Genomic DNA, 18,698 nt, shown 5'->3' with positions numbered 1-18,698 from the left:
CCTTTAAGACTATTAAAAACTATAACACCGGAATGCAAATATATTAAAGAACACATTCATTTTGTTATCTGATAGAACACTGAAGTTTTGAGTTACCTTAGTACCAACGAATGTCAACATAATTAGTCATCCTATCCTTAAGCTAGGCACTCAGTGCGTCCGAGGGTCGTGTGTCCGACGGTCGTCCGCCGACGCAATTTTATGGAGAACACAAAGCCATAACACGTGACAATCAACAAACAGTGTCGCGTCGCCTACCACTCACAGGCAGCAGAGTTGGAATTGTCGTACCGCGGTGAATGCTCAGCTTTAAAGTTTAGTTTAAATGAGCTTCCAGAATTTTAACGGAATATATACATATTAAGCGATGTCAATTTTAAGTAACTTCCAAAGAAAATTCTTGGTAAAATTGCCAGAAAATAATCTTGGAATGTGAAGACAATGGAATCAATAGACACACATAAAACTTTAACATGTAAACTCAAAACTCCTCATGTATACACACACAAAAAAAGCAAAATAATAAATACATTAATTTATAAACTGAATGTTGAATTTCTCTAGATATGTATCATGATTTGCTACATGCTATTATAGCCTCGCAAAACACCTAACAGGTATAAGACTCTCAAGAAACTTGTTACAGAAACCAAAGATAATTTTGAGCCACCAGGAAAAATTGAAGTAGCACCCAATATCATAGGCGTAGATCCCGGGGAATGAGGGATATATCCCCCAAATATTCAACAATGGGGGATGGTCCATTGTACCATCCCCCTCCCCAATATTTTGACTATGTATGAGATAAAATGGAGCTTTACACACTTCAAAAGACTGTCACAGAAATAATTTGCAATGTCTTATGCCCTTACAAAGATGAAAATTAGCATAATGTATTAATGTTGATAACAAAATTATTTTATCTGGTACCAATCTAAGCTCTTCTTTCCTTAGATGTTAGATGTGCTTGCAAAGCAAGCCACATTTTCACACTGAAGGGTGTGTACGACATCAGTAATTTTATGTCAATTCCAAGAATTTTCAATCATCCCCACTCCCAATGAAAAATACTTTTCTACGCCACTGCCCAATATATTCATCATGAAAAACTGCCAAGTAGCAGATTTCAAATTTCAAGTCAAATATAGTGCTTTGGAATTTTAGGCTTAAAAAGAAGCTTCCAAGATTAGCATAACAATTTAATAAATAAAATAGTGATCAAAATGAAGGGAACATTCATAAATAAACCAGACAATAAATACCTTGATTCTAAAACAGAAAATAATATGTTCTAAATATATATACATCAAAAATTTGTAACGTAAAAAAAAATTCTTACGTCCACAGTTTTGCAAACACACTTTTGTACTTTCTTGAGGCCATTATTTACATTAACCATAGTTATTTTCTCCATGCATCAACAACAACCTACAAGTTACAGTCCAGATTAGGTTGACAAAAATGTGATAAAACTTGTATCTGCAAGTGATTTATCATTATAAATTTTTGATGTTAAATCGAAAACCAATACAGTTAAATTTCCCAATAAATATATCACCCTCTACATGACAAACGAACTAAGATAAAATAATAATATCGTTATAATAACTTCTAAGGTACTGTAGTTAGCTAGACAATATGTACACATCTTGCATTTAATGCAATTTCTTTCTCACTGAATGCCAACATGAAAAACAGGTACACTTTGAAAGAAGAACTCAAAAGTAAGATTCACACTGAAAATTGTTTCTGTACAATTGAAAAAAACATGAAAGACAGCAATTCATTTACAAGTATGTAAAGAACACTATATACAAATAAGGATAAAAACATTACAAATTTGTTTATTAATGAAAAATATACACATTGGTGTGTAATATATAAGGAGTGAACTGAAATTATAAACTGAATTGTTTTGAGCAATGTAATTGGAATATGTAATGAGATATTCAATCAAGATATATTATTAAGAAATTTAATTATTAATGACAAATTTAATTAAATTAATAATAATTCTTCATCACATAGTAAACACTAATTCATATCATTTTGGTACATTAATACATACACATAATATTAAATATTATGTTAATTAGCATGCAAATTTGAATGACCTATGACATTAACAGTTTACAGTGGATGCATATAATATGACATTTAGTCAAATAACTATTGTTTATACACAATACATATTTTATAGACCAGTACAGTAATAGGGATATTAATTCAGTTTTTGAATACATTATTACTGAGTAAAATGGGTATAAATAAGGTGTTTAAATAAATCTTATATTGATTTTCAAATTGCACATAAATATGGATAAAAGCTTGCTTGTTACAAATACAAAAAATTCAGAACAATAAAAAAAAAACATAAATTATTGAATATTGGGATAAAAAACATTGACATAAATTTATACTACACTTTACTAAATTAGGTCTGTTTTGCATACTCACAATTTCATTCTATAGGTGGGCATAACATCATTAACATTTTTAATAATCCACAGAACTTATTTGTTGCATATATAATAATGAACTAGGATGGACAAATAAATTGTATGGTTTAAAACCCCATACAATCATCTATCATTATCATCTAAATTATTACCGTACTTATATTATGTAAAACTATACTCTACTATGAAGACCACTTCACTTTGATACATCTTAAGCTGGTTGCACATGTTGCGATTTTCCTTACGATAAGCTGCGCTACGACACTTACAACTACAATTTTTTGAATATCTTCAAACTGAATGATATTGGACACTATTCATAATAACTCTCATGCACTGCCAACTCCCACGCACTATATGATTGTAGACTGATCGTGTTGTAGCGCAGCTTGTTGTAAGCAAAAATCACAACGTGCGAGACTGGCTATAGAAAAGAGTAAAGTTGATGGTAATTCAAGCTAAAGGTGTCAAGGTGTTAGCACTGTCTAAAATACCTTCCACTCCCATATTCTAAATATATTTCAGGGGCTTTGCATGCCCCTGGAAGGGGAAATAGGTAGGCAAATTTTTCAAATGCTTCTGTACACCTAACCTGATTGGTTGGAAGAATGAACCGTCATAAGACAAGTCTGCGGTAGTGATCTAAGTGTAATTGTTGGCACGTGTATAACGCAAAATATATGGTCGCTACTTCTAGAATGAAGCGTGCACAGTGGAAAATTAGGTCATAGTTTCACAACCAATAACGTAGATCATTGTTGAATTGTTATAATTAATAATAGCAGCTTTTGCCAGTATACTAATTATATTATGCACAGTTAAATAAATATTTATTTGTCTTGAATGCCCAAAATCAATACAACCAAATTATATATATATATATATCAACGCTAGATTATCTGGCTTCTACCTGATTATAGTTTGTTTGAAATTTCCAAGGAAAGAATCGCAATAAAGTTGGAAGCCTGCTATTTGGAAAACATTATAACAGGAGAAATTCGCCGGCTGCCGAGATAAAAATAATTGGCCATTAACTCTCGCTGCAATAGTAGTTCATTATCTAGGAGGCACTGCATCTTATCAAATAGCTTTCCTCACTCCGTGATAGACACCATAATTTTGGAAACTCCATCATTAGTTAACGTCTCAATTGGCAAGATATAATTTAAATACAGTAAATGCAGTTTATGTTATGCATTGAAAGCTGACGTTTATGAAGGTCCTCAATCTTGACTGTTACGATTAAATGCCTTTAATGCAATTCAATCCAACTCTTGTCCATAGCCTTCAGCAAACTGTCTCGACTATGTATTTTACAACTTTCTACATTGCTACCATAATGCCTGTGGTTTATCTCCAAGAACGGTTGCATCTACTGATTTTCCTTTAATGTCCTTTTTGCCCGATTTCTTTTCCTTTTCTTTCTTCTTCCCTGTGCCCGTTTTGTTTGTGATTTCCACACTTTTTGGTGGCACCTTTGGTGCTTTCTTATTTTTTTTGTCCAAAATCGATTGTTCTGTTGTTACTCCTCCATTTTTTGAGGACAGAAATCCTTTTTTATTCTTCCTCTCAATTGTTGTAGCTTCGCTCATCGTATCTCCGTTACCGTTTGATTGTCCATTGAGCCGTCGTTGATCTTGCGGGTGAATCAAGGCCTCGCCTAGAGGAGTCACTATGTTCATGAATAGTTGGCCTGGACAACTTACAATGTACCTGACAACCTGGTCATGTTTGGCCCACTTGACATCATTATCTCCTACAGTAACAATGAAATCCCCTTCCTTTACTCCGGCTTTCTGTAATTTAAAAAAAAAACACACAATATTTATTTTATTTTATTTATTTATTCGGTTATTTATATACCGCCTTTTTTGGTCATTGGGTCCACATGCCTGAATGTTGTTGCAGTAATTAGCATTGGAGTAGGCAACCCCACCAGGTACCCATTTATACTACCGGGTGGAGAGAAGCAATGCAGATTAAGTGCCTTGCTCAATGACACAAACACAGCAGGGAATTGAATCTACAACCTCAAGGCTGGGAAATCTACATAAAAGTATTGCAAGTTTACTGATTCATTTAGTGTTAAGTTATAAATATCTAAGTCTAAAGTCTCTATGCCCTACCAATGCTGGTCCATCTTTGTCCACACTGGCGATGATGACTGGTGAGTCACCTCTAACGGTGAACCCAAACCCTTCCGATCCTCTTGTAATGGATACTTCTCTGGGTGCTGTCCATTGATTCCTAGCATTGAAAATTGCTAATGGTCCCTGTACAAAGCAGAGTAAAGGACAATTATAAATTAGAGACATTTCCAATAAGCATTATGTTCATAACGTAAGATGCTGGACTTTCAATCCCAAGGTCCTGGGTTCAAATCCTGTCATGGTGCTGGATTTCTTTCACACAATCAAAAACAACTCCACTCCCTAAGCATCATAATGAGAATTAGTTTATGTAGGGCATCATGTGTGTATATTTGTCTTGCATTATAGAAGTGTCTTGTTCAAGGGCTGCAATGAAAAGCAGTCTGACACATATTAGGTTTCACCCTTATCAAAGATAATAAGAAATTTTAAAAGAAATAATATCTTGTAGCCCATATTTGCAAGAATTCCTTAAAGAAAAACGGTATATTAACTTACCAAGCCATGGAATATGTCTTTCACTTTGACATTAGCAAAATCAGGAGTTATAAATTCAGGCTGGTAACTTGACTTGCCTATAAACATGAGAAGATTAACTATGTAAATAATTAAAACTAAATACAAATAACATAGTATCAAACATCTTAAATAATGAACAAAAAAGAAACAAATTATAAAATGAAATATAAATAAAGGTTTAAACTAAAAACATATGTTTTATTTTAGAGCTATAAAAAGCTTTTTTTTTCCAATATGCATGAATGATTGTTTATTTTACTTTTTCCAGAAACACTGTTCATGTTTGTTGTGGTTAATTAACTGATTCTGGTGTTATATAGTAAACAAACCATCAAAAATTATTCTAATAGTCAAATACATATCATAGCATATTTAGGTACATTTTCTCACCTAGCCTTTTCCTTGATTCATAATCTGTTGGTACTTTCAAATTTGGTATATCAGCATCTACATGAATTTCTGGAAAAAGCTCTTTTAACTTTGCCACATCATACTCAGAACCAGCTAAATAGAAAACACAAGAACAACCGTAAAATTTTAAAAACTACAAAATTGCAAACAAAAGAAAATGGATTTTTTAACATAATTTGTATCCATTCTATGCTTGAAAAAAAATGACCAAAAGGTAAATTTCAGTGTCATATGACGTAGCCTGGCGCGATTTGTTCAAATCCTGTCATGGTGCTGGATTTCTTTCACACAATCAAAAACAACTCCACTCCCTAAGCATCATAATGAGAATTAGTTTATGTAGGGCATCATGTGTGTATATTTGTCTTGCGTTATAGAAGTGTCTTGTTCAAGGGCTGCAATGAAAAGCAGTCTGACACATATTAGGTTTCACCCTTATCAAAGATAAGCGATTGTTGTCGCTTCTAGTTAGTGTGAATTAAATGCAGACCCAATAGGTCTGCTTTGGGAGCAGTTGCGTCGTAACAACAACCTAACAATGACCAAACAACTGTTTCTGAAGAAAAATTGCGTCGGACTGCATCTATGACGATGAGTTGGCCTTAATTGATTACACATGCAAATATTAATAGCATTATTACATTTATGTTTGTACTGTGTATTTATTAGCCTAGATTCCTTGATATTGTATGATGTTCTGGGAAGCATTGTACTTGTTCCCTTTGTTGTTATCCAGTCACTATTCGAGTAATATAAGGTTATAAATAATGAATCATGAGTCACATGCAAATAATCAAATGTAAAGTATGTACAATAAAATCAATATGTACACATATATTTAAAATGCTTCCTGTATACCATTTCCTGAATATTATACACCCTACATATTATTTACTATTATTAGTTCTCTATGCTTATTCCTAATACCTAGAAACAATATTTATTTGTATATGTACAAATCAGCGATGTATTTTTCTATGAATTTTATTCATTGCCATTTGTAATTATCATATGTGTTCATTGTAGTATACATGTTGCAGTTTATCTTTAACTACAAGGATATTTTTAAAAATGTAGCTTTGAATCTTAAACAACAATGGGCCAAATTCAATTTTCCATTTAAAGATAACTTATAAAGTACACAATTCAAATATCAACACAGATAGTAAATCTTTAATTTGAATGGATTAGAGAATCAAACACTTAACCAATCATTGATAGATACAGGTTCACAAATGATTGTTTACTGACACACAACACATCTTAGGTGAGATTTTTTTTATTCCTTGTTTCGCGTACTTATTTCTTTAAAGATTATCGGAGAAGGGTGGAATTAAAAACAAAAATTTCTTTCTTATTTATAAAATTTTATTGGTGAATGCAAAATAGGATGGTTGAATGCTTCAAATTTATATATTTCATATTTATATGGTGGAAGGCAGTCTGGCGTAGCGATTTTCGTTTAGGTTCTGAACCTTGTTGTCGAGGGTACAAACCACATGCTGTTACCCCAGCTTGCACTGTTTACGGGTTGTGAAGTGGCTATGTTTCAGCCCTAGGTGTGAGTATTTTGTGGCTTATAAATCAAATAAATATAAATATTGTGGTCTCCTCTCATAAATAATGATGGTAACATTAGGCCTGATTTACCAAGATAGTAGAGGGCGTAATAAAAATAAAGAAAACACTTTATTTTTTCTGAAATTTTCACTTTTTTGTGACGTCGAGTACACTAATTGGCCAAAAATAAAATTTTATTTTTATTCAAGAGCATCAATATTTGCGGTCGGTGGGTTCGCTAAACTAGGTATAAAAAACTTCTTGTCTTATTGGTATTCAGGATTTCTAGAATGTTCTACATATTTACTTACATTTTTTACCAATGAGAGCCATAGCAACGTAATAGTGCGATAATGCTTTGAAGTGTTGTGATTTAACTAAAACCATGGAGATCCAGGCGTACGGGATGTAGTCCTTAACTTGCTGGTGCATCATGGACTTGTGCACATTACTATAGGATGTTGAAACCTGTAAATGAAGAAATACATCAATGACACGTGTGCTGATAACAGGGTAAAATGAAGATAAAAATTTGAAGAGATGATTGACAAAATGAAGGCGAGATATGCATGCCGATGAGAGAGTATTTTTTTAACATTAGGAGCTTTTGATTTGAGTGACAACGTAAAATGTAATGACATGCGTTACATTCTGTCCAGAACGAGGACTGTACTGTATTAAACATTGGTGCATCAGTCTTTGCAATCGTGACATATCCGCATAAAAAACCAAAATTTATTTAAAGTAGAATATAGAATGCACATGACGACAGTCATGGATGAGTGAATCAGTTCTACATTCCTGATCCTCCCTTTTATGGGAGGACCAGCTATGACCAGCTATGGACTTGCAGATAGGCTCATTGAGATGCTGATGAACTTTTATCTCTGCCTGTGAGAAGTTCTATTTTCAATGTTGTTTGATGCCAAAATGTGAATTTTGTCCAAATGTGTAGTTTGAACATACATGAGCCATAATGCTGCAACATCCTGAGTAATACTCAAGATTTATAATTATGTTAAGCGTTACCATGAAATGGTTTAGTTACAAAATGTTGGTAGTCTCACCTTAGCAGCCTCTCGTGCGACTTCTATATATGACTGTATATTCTCCTCTACGCCTCCAAGAACTCTCCTTTCAAAAACTGCTTCTTGAACTTGACCCTGTAAAAATATGTTGATGTTAATAAAAAAAAAAAATAAAATAACAGTACAACTCACAATGCAATTTATTGCATTTCAATTATATACTAATATGTTAGTTTCATTTGTTATCAAAAAAACCCCGAAACTGAAGATTTTACAGGTAAGCATGAAGTTTTGCATCCAGTGAGGGAAATGGATTCATTTAAGTATATCTAATTTTTTTATCTGTTAAGTCGTGTCCAGATTATCAAAATTTATTTGACAAAAACATGTGACATGCCTAAATATGGTCATGATGACATCATCATGACCATATATAGGCACATCATGACTGTATAGGGCATTAGACTCAACAATGAATATGATCATGACTTTTCCCATAGTGTACATAGAAAACAATAGGAACAAATTTTCAGGCTTGAGACTTTTGTTTTTAATCATCCCTCCAGGGAGAATGCCCCAACCCCCAGAAATGTCTAATGGCCTATATGTGTTCTCTGCCACTTTCGGGTAGTATATAGTAGTTACAACTATGTTACAAATCTGCATTTTTTCTTGGGGCCACTTACCAACATAAGACTAACAAACATTCCAAGGACTGGGCTACTCATATCCATACTCGGTGCATGGCTGAAGTTCTCGGCAAGATACCGGAATCCTCCCGCAGCTCTTTCAAAATAATCTATCACCTTATTGATGCCTTCCACTTTACTACGATCCTGGAATGAAAACAACAAATCAAATATTTATTTATTTGGTATAATTAATTTTCTGTCATATCGATAAGAAATTTAGAAAAATTTGAAATTCTATTAATATATTCGTTCATGCTCAGTGGTGCATTTACAGGGAGCATGGGTGCACGCTCCCCACTAAAAAAAAATTGCGTCACCCTCGACAGTCACTGTCGAGAGTAGACTAATATATTACAAGGAAAAGACTGGAAAAACATTAAATAGCTTTAATCTTAAATTTCCAGGAGGCACTCCTCTACTTGAAATTTTCTGACTAAAATGTGTTGCACTCAAGTAGTTAAAACCCATCCAATTTCACCATTTTTTGTCAGGTAACTTTCTCCTTCACTTAATCCTCAACTCAACTTACACTTAAACTTCACTCAAACACCCCCTTATCCCCAATCAGTTTTTCATGTTAGTATAGTCCTAGATACCTCACTGCTTTGAGTAGATCATATTGCTCCATGGAAGTTTCATTACAAAACCAACACACACTGTCTGGTTGTGATACAGAGCAATTCCCAGAAGAAATTAAATTTCTTTACGCTGAAATTTTCCTTGTTTCTATTTCAACTAGTATTCTGGTTAATATATTTGTATTAGTCTTGCATATAATCCATTTGGGAATGGAATGATACAGTATGTGCTTAATCAAGAATCTGAGCCGAAAAGATTAGTTTTAAACGACATGAAAACAGAAACTAGTTCAAAGTAACAAACACATAGGCACGTTGATATTACAGTAAATCAAGATTAGTGAGATGCCTAATGCTTGATATATCAGTACTGTCGACATAATGATACGCGATAAAGAAGGTGTTAACATAGATTTAAGCCTCAAATTCCATATATATTATTTAGCATTTGTAAAACATATGAATACTGGTACTCTGCATGCTATTTATAGGCCTGTACCTCATATCTGGGTTAATACCAGCAATAGTTTTTGGCTTCTGTGTTTACTAATATCTAGGACACACTAATTGTTCAAGTAATAAATAAAAAATAGATCTGCCCCTGTCAATACAATTTTAGCTGTCTGTGTTAATTAGCATTCAAATTATTCAAAAGCTAATAAATAACAACTTCAATATAAAAAAACCAAATCAAATATTGAATTGAATTTTTCAATACTTTGAGCTCCAACATAAATTACCGATGAATACAATGTATTAAAAGCATACCGTTCTTATTATTACTGTGTGTGTTGTTGTGTCTTTAAATGCAAGAACATTTGATTTTTTATCACTAGGCCTATAATAATTTCTTGCCATTTCCAAAACATTAAACATTGGACAACTAAAATATAATATTACAATATAATATATTTAGTGTCATAGTATATTAGCATAGTATAGGGTAGTACTAAAAGCACTGATCTTAATAACAAAAACTATAATAAATATCATTAAATACCTTCTTCCCAGCGTGGGAAAATTGTGTTAATTTTACATGCGTATTTAGCACACACCGTCATCATGTTCACTGTGTACCTCGCACTGTTTGTATGTATCTAGCCTAGCGTGTAAACAATATACTTTACTAAAAGAATTGTCCAATCACCACCAGCTTTGTTTGTCCAGTTGACAATTTGTCTGGGGATTCACTACAATGATATTGTTTCCATGTGAATGTCTTTCATAACTAAATGTAGGCCAAATTCAATTCAATTTTGTGAATGTTTTGAATACTGGAATTTAAGGTAAAAGCTGATACGATTCATATATTTTTAGCTTTTTAAAGACTACAATCTAATCCTAGACATACATGGCTCTTCATTGATTTAAAAGACTAGATAAAATATTCCCTACAGTATGTCAACAGTACAGGTATTATCTATTTCAACAATCTTTAATGAGAGTGGTCCACCTAGCCGAAGATCATCATTAGGGACTGTCAGCATAAACAAAGTAAAGTAAGACAAAAGAGAGTATAAAACTAATTAACAGTAAAAATAAATAAATTTGGAGTAGCCCTAATGAAATTATCAAGCAAAAAATATATATAAAATATACATATGAGGGGAACAAAAATAAAATACTCAAAAACTATACAATCAAATCATTATTATCAATTGTTAAATGGATATGCCACATAGGACAGTGATTAAGTTCACTTATTGGCATATCCTTTTTTTTTCCCTTGTGCCTAAAGAAATGAAATGAAATGAAGAAATTCATTACGATCTACTTAACAAAAATTGTCAACTTTTTTTGCTGAAGGGCAACGCTGATAAATTGATAAGTACTGGTGAATTTGTCTGATTGATTGATTGACATAATAATATACTGTACCTGTTTCGAGCCTAGTTGTGTATATAAAGCACTAATATTGAAGAGAATACTGCCCTTTTCAAAGGCTACCGATCGTTGTACAGAAGGCACTCCAGTCAAAGCATCATACCTACATAACAGACAAACAAAATCATAATTTCACGCAAAAAATAAACGAATTACTATATATTAAATCATTAGGCAAGTGTTAGATAATATATTAAACAAGTGATACAATTTGGTTATAGAACTGTAAGTGATTGTGCATAGCATTGATTACAGGAAACGTTGCCATGGCCACAGCTACGATTGATGTCAGTAGTAAAGTGGGCTCTTAACCTTGGACAAACCTGGCAGATGTTTTAAGATTCTAAATTGTGCCGAGTAATATATAAACAGTAACATATTGTTTATTGAATTCAAGAAACCTACTTCTGATTATAAAATAGCTTCTGGCCTAGTATACACTGAAACTCAGTGGGAAAGCCACTCAACAAAACTGTATTATTCCCCCTTCAGGATTCGAACCCATGATCCTCTGTTTACCCCTATATTGCTCTTCCACTAATTAAGCTCTGTGGCCAGTGGTACATGATTTTACCATTCAAACCACATTTTCTTTCCAATGTATTGAAAAATATACAAATAACTGATAAATTACATCACTGGCCATTATAAAAATATAACCTGGTACCATTCCTGATGATGATATAATGTCGAAATATTGAATCCCGACACGATGGCGTGCATTTCGATACTTGGAGTATGTATTATACTATCTTTGTATGGTTTCATTGTTGAGTTTATTGAGGTCCACGATAATCCATAATCACATATATTCAAGTATATTGCTTGAATAATTAATATAAAATACACAGTACTAGCATGTACAGTATTAATTATCATATTCACAGACCTTTCTTACTGTATATATGGAATTTTAGTTGAGGTATACACTACGTCAACGAAAATTCACATGTGCATATTAAAGCAATGAACCCGGGCACTGCACCTGCCAATAAGTTTTGAGAATTGCCTACAGGCCCAGCAGGGGTGGCTGGCATAAGTGGGGGTCTACAGCCTTTTAAATATTGTATGGATGTCTAATTTTAATTGATATACTGTAAAGCAGAACATGAATGACATTTTTCCATTCCTTTCTTCACCCTAGCAACATGGGCCCCTTTAGCAAAGGCTCTGTGACACTGCCTCGACTGTCCTTCTCTTGACGCTGCTGTAGATGTCCAGATACCTCACCATTTATTTGTTTTTTTGTGGGCTCTTAAACATAACACTACCTTTAGGTAAATAAATATTCGGTATATATTTTACACCACATCTGGTTTAATGTAGTGTACTTCAAATGGAGGATTTAAAATCTACGAAAAAATAATTGAAACTTAAACTACATAGTTTAATTTTCAATTGTAATGTGGAAAAATTTTCTTCTACTTTCTAATACTCAGCATTGACACTTAAGTTAGTCAGTAATTAATTAATTTGAAGGTTTTCATTAAGTAAAAATCTATAATTCAGAAAAAAACAAAACAGTGGTTTTGATCTGTGAATGACAATTTATTTTAACATTTTCAAATATTAGAATTTCTAAGGTGTTTTTTTTTAGATTTGAACACAGAATGTATCTTTAACTACTCATGTTAATTCAGAAGATAAAATACTTAATTTGTAGTGTGGTACAGTAACACTGGGAACCATTATAGTGTTTTCATACAACACCTATATCTGAACCTAACCTCTACAATACACATCAACCACTAAAACCACTGAAAACAAATTCTATATAACACAAGTAAAATTCATAACAATCTCCAAAAAACAAATTTGTGTTCAGATTTTACAGGAGTCGTAGGTGATCCACACATGTACTAGGATTATATAAAGGTTATAAACAGAAAAAAAAATAAACTAGTATTTACTTGATCTAAAATCCTTGACTCATAAACTTTGTTAAAACCTATTATTTAAAAAATAATGGCTGAATTCCTGCCATTCAAATTGTTAATCTAGTGTGACTTCCAGGATTTAAGGGATGAAAGGCAGAAACTGTCTCCTCAACTCATAAAATTGTCTTTGTTTAATCCCCATAACCATGACAGCAGTGGATACATTCTTTTACACAATCTTAACTAGATCTACTATAACAGAAAACATATTCAAATATAACGTAGTTTACAGCACTGACCTGGATCGAATTTAATAACCAAATTTGAATAATTAAAAAAGAACATACTGTACAGTATGCCGATATCGCTCTTCTTTGAGCTTCATGTTCAGACAGTGTCAGAAAGTTCACTGCAATCCCAACGGATTTTCAGAACATGCTAGTTCACAGCTGCTTGACAAATACACCTAAGGGTTGCAACCCCTGGTCCCTAGCATAATGGATAAGGTAGCTCTGCAGTGTAGAATTATAGGTGTGAGCTATTCAAAAGCTTGGCTTAAGCCATCCAAGGACTCAACATAATAAATAACACAAAACAGTCTCTTGCAGAGAAGGTATTGAATAATTATACTATTATAGTAGTCTTCAAATCTACAGTAGATACCTACTTGTACTCATAAAAAGAAAAGTCAATATAAATAAAGGAACTCAAAAGTGGTTGGCCTGAAAACTGAGCCCGGAATTTTAATTGAGACGTCAAAAGTTGCACCATTATGACATGTATTGTGTACCGCACAGTACTTCATCTATTAATTAGTAAGATTGCTATTATATGGACGCTAATTTTTTTTAAAAACTCGTCATCCTATGAGTCACAATGAAATCAGTGCTTACTTCCCACTAATTGATTTCAAAGAAAATTAATATTTTGATAGTGATTTTACTGGTATATTGGCACTGGTTAAAAATTCAATTTATATTTTATTATAATTCCAATGTTATTGTCATGTATAATTTGCAGTACAAGCCTATTTATATTATTATTTCTTTCATTTCATATTTAACGATGGTGACCCTTCAAGCTCACATTGAAGCCAGAATGCATATGTTCTTTAAACCTAAATAAAATTTCAAAAAATTAAAAAATAGATATCCTTTTCAACTTAAAATTTAAGACTACAGTACATACTATAGTTAATGCATGTTACAATTGTCTATTGTTAATTTCTATCTCAGGTTGTAAAGTTTTATGACTACGATAAGAAAACCTAAATCCTTACAATTTCCATATTTTTTATAGCACTGCATATTATTACTATCACTCACATTATTAAGCTTGATATAAACCAGGCAACACCTGGTTTAATAATAATAACAATGCCTGGAGGCTTGGGTGTGTTCAACTTGTGGATGTTGTAAAACGCCTACCTCCATACGGAAGAAAATCCTATTATCGCGATGACTAATTCCTTCGTATTATATTTTTTTTCCATTTGCAATAAATTTCAATACCACAGCGACTGAAATTACAATATTACAAATAAGATGAAATTTGTTAAAATTACTTTTTTCTTAACTGGGTGGAAGAATATTTATGGTGTTCGATTAGATAGTGATTTGAAAAAAAAATTGCAACGACAAAGCAATAATGGAAATGAGCGTGGATGGAAATAATATTGATGAGGAAAGAGGTCACGTAGAGTGTACGTAAATTGGTAGCATTGTTGGTGGAGGCAATGTTAATGACAAGGACGATGACGAATATAATGATGATGAATAGTCTGCTACGTTAGAGTACAGAAAGCTAGGATCAGCTTAAACAAGACTGTGAAATGTAATATTTTTTTACTATTATGCAAGTATTAGGGAATGAAGTATCAGTTTACATTTTATGATGATTATGATAACGATAGTAAAATACTTCGCTTAGAATGTCAACGAAATGAACAAGTCATGATCAAAATGATAATGGTATTGGAGGAGATAGTAGTGGGGATGGTGACAGGGGCGGATCCAGTAGGGGCACAGGAGGCACCCGCCTCCAAACCAACCCCCTGTTTTGCCACTAAATTTTTAAAATTTCAATGCATATTAATGTTATGTGCTACTCACTTATCTATTCTGAACCTGTTGTGCCCCCACGTTTGAAAAATTCTGGATCCGCCCTGGGTTGGTGCTACTTTTCAATATATAAATTACGATGATAATAATGAAATAAATGGTAATATAGATGATGATACTGATAATAATAAAGCTGATGATATCATTAATATTAATGAAATGAAGACGATAATGATGTTGATATTGAGGATGATAGTAATGTAGATGATAATGATGATGATAACAATGATGATAATAATGAAGATGATAATGATGATAACAAAATGATGATGATGAGGATGATATTGATGATAATAATAATGATGATGATGATGACGATGAGCCTATTTCATTGAGCATCACTACATCAAAACATCCAGTAAAGAGATATTTTTATCCCTTTGTTCAACAAGAAAGAAACCTTCCATAACCTATCTTTCCATATACAGTATTAGAAATTGTATATAAACTATATTGTTTTATGACAATACAGTATACTTTGCATCTAGTAATAAAGGTTCATTATTAATATGTTTGGGTTCATTTTATGTATGGCTTAACTCTAATTCATTTTAATTACTTTCATATAAATGTCATCATTTGAAAACTGATCAGAAGCCTTTTAATACATGTAGTATTCTTTCTAATTCTGTTACAATGTAGCTGTAATTGGAGACCAGGTTGGGAATAATTATATCTACTTAACTTTGATATCAAAGGCAAAACAAAAGTTATTGAACCTAAAACAGTACTGAGAGCCTATTATTCAATATTGATTGACTGCAAAATAACAATATTGTCTCAAATTCATGAATATTCATAGTGTTTAATACATAAACATGTCATTCATAAATATTCATAGGTCTCAATATGTAAATTTTAGAGAATTTGGAATACTTAGGGTAATTATAGGACTAAATATATAAAATGTAGATGACACCGATATAAGATATGAATTCCTCAATTCATAAAATAGTCATAATTAACATGGATCCACCCAGAGTTTTATTAAAAATTACTGCCTGAATCATATACTTACTTTAAGTTTGTTTTATACTCTCATAGTTTTTAAACAAATATTCATACTTTTTTATAAAAATATTCATTTATAAAGATATTTGGTACAAGCAAACTCGATAACATTTAAAAAATGCAGATTGAGTGGTTTGAGAGAAGGTTCTGTTGAAAATTACTTGCGAAAATACTGTCCATAAGTCTAGTTGAGTAACTAGATAATTTTGGCTGGGCCTGGGGACAGACAGCTTCAGCAGGGCAGGTGACAAATATTCAAACCGAAAAACAGAAAATACCTACCCTTTAAGTATTACGTTCGTTATTATGTATAAGGCATGGATTATTGGCTTAATAAATGTCTCTTCCAAATGAGGGCAAGCTATACCACGTCACGAGGAGAGCTGCTTGACAGAATAAACTAGGATAAGAACCACAAAGACCACCATGGTCCACAGCACACATAGTGGTTCACCACTAGCTTAACAAACTGTGCTAAGTATGTATTCAAAAGTAAAGTCTACAATGCTATTCAATCCCATTCATTAATAACCACCGATTGAGTTTTAAATTACCGATCCGGAATTCAACGGCCGTAAACCTGTTCCAGGTTAAAGAACTCTATAACCAGTATAATGGAGAAAACTTTTGTGAAACCATACAATACGATACAATCTGAATCTATATGATTTTCATAAATAATAAATATAGTGAATATGTCAATATTTGTTGTACTTAGCTCAATTTTAATTAATGTATAGCATTTTTATTTTGTTTATAATTCAAATGATACTCACCAATGGAAGTAGATTCCTAAATGCCTACTTGGTGGGAAGAATCGATGTTCAATAAAGTATAGTTGATTGTAATATTCAAATAAAAGTTCAATGCCAGCATCATTACGAGATGGTGTTTTGATGGCCTGTACACGGCGAAAAGCGAAAGTACAACGGTCATTAGTGATAACTCTAGCAGATGATGTTGTATCTTTACAACCTTCTAAAGGTTCAATTTTATTTTGAATGGTGATTAGATACTCTGGCAATTAGGTACTATGGTAATTAGGTGCTGTGGTCATTATGTACTATTATATTTAGTTAATAAACATTAATGACATTAGCACTTCTTCAGACTTGTTCTATTTATATCATTCTACCGCTAATTTAAAACTGCAGGGCACCTGATTATGATATTAAACCATAAGCGAACCAATAAAAAAAATATAAAATATGTAAAAAACAAAAACAAAAAAAATCCTTAAAAAAATATCAAATATCAAAAATCAAATTTTTAGGCATTCTATATTATATATTTTATCATTATTTACTTATAGGTTTATGATCACTTCCATTTCACAGAACATTATTATTTATTATTACCAGTATACAAACTCAAGCTGCTTTGTAGATTGTCTCAAAAAAAGCATAATACAAAATGCGTGGCCATTACATTAATTCACATTGTCAATTATTACATATTGTTACTATTGTATCAGTTTGAGTAGCGTACAATACAATTCTTTCATCATCCAGCCCGTATGTAGGTATTACGTTCTCCTACACAAATCTATAGTGTTGTGCTAAATGTGAACAAAAAATATTCAGTTTTTTATTGATGTTTAACTTTCAACTGAAAAATAAACATGAAAAATGTTCCTTGCCAGACAGACACAAAAAATGTAGTCCGGCAATACATTCCTATATTCTGCACTTGGCAGTTATTCAATTTAAGCTTCCATCTGGGTCCCATTGGAGTTTAATTTATCATTTTAAATGAGCAATTTAATGGTTTTCCCTCCATTTTACTTCTGACAATATATATTTATTGTAAGGTTTAACAAGGTACAATAGAACTGATATAAATGTTGTGATACACACCTGACGTAATTGTAAAAAATCATTAATTTCTTTCATAAATTTGTCATCCTCCTCACTATAATGTTCTAGAATATAATCCTGTAAAGACAATTTCATTTCAGAATATGAGTTTTACTTTATCATCATTAAAAATACATAATGTTCCTGAGTTGTGAAAACAAATTAGAAATCTACATAACATTAAAAATACATACATTTATCACATTTGAAAAGGGCACAGGCAAGTGTACTGAAATTGCCCGAGATTATTCTTCAACTAACATTCTAAACAAGATTATCTTGTAGTCATTATTTTTATACTTAATTTAGAAAAGAAGCCTAAATTTCACTATAACACATGAGGTGTTATCACAAGGTGAGTCTTGATAAACCAAACATTAAAAAAAAAATGTTTTACATCATATGAAATCATACTTTTATAGATAAATTAACCACCAAAGATAACAATTAAGTGCTTTGCTATTCCTGATGATGACATAATTAATATTGAAATATTGAATCCCAACACGATGACGTGCATTTCAATACATCTAGGGTTCACATGACCACCCCC

General features: G+C 32.2%; 1 protein-coding gene across 1 annotated transcript in view; it reads right to left on the bottom strand.

The window, feature by feature from the left end:
* Nucleotides 1-964: 964 nt before the first annotated feature.
* LOC117117136 (rhophilin-1-like) overlaps nt 965-18,698 on the bottom strand; it is a 33,338-nt gene continuing 15,604 nt past the window's right edge. The window contains exons 4-13 of the mRNA XM_033261342.1: nt 18,146-18,223; nt 17,066-17,190; nt 11,276-11,384; nt 8,814-8,963; nt 8,167-8,262; nt 7,411-7,567; nt 5,519-5,632; nt 5,108-5,223; nt 4,586-4,732; nt 965-4,255 (exon numbers count right to left, since the gene is read on the bottom strand). Coding sequence (XP_033117233.1) covers nt 3,791-4,255; nt 4,586-4,732; nt 5,108-5,223; nt 5,519-5,632; nt 7,411-7,567; nt 8,167-8,262; nt 8,814-8,963; nt 11,276-11,384; nt 17,066-17,190; nt 18,146-18,223 — 1,557 coding nt within the window. The 3' untranslated portion in view covers nt 965-3,790. The remainder of the gene's footprint in view (nt 4,256-4,585; nt 4,733-5,107; nt 5,224-5,518; nt 5,633-7,410; nt 7,568-8,166; nt 8,263-8,813; nt 8,964-11,275; nt 11,385-17,065; nt 17,191-18,145; nt 18,224-18,698) is intronic.

This window comes from Anneissia japonica, unplaced genomic scaffold (genome assembly GCF_011630105.1).
Source record: "Anneissia japonica isolate Jap-2015-1 unplaced genomic scaffold, ASM1163010v1 scaffold287835_len3118868_cov185, whole genome shotgun sequence".
Taxonomy (NCBI): domain Eukaryota; kingdom Metazoa; phylum Echinodermata; class Crinoidea; order Comatulida; family Comatulidae; genus Anneissia; species Anneissia japonica.
This window is presented reverse-complemented; position numbering and strand designations above follow the sequence as displayed.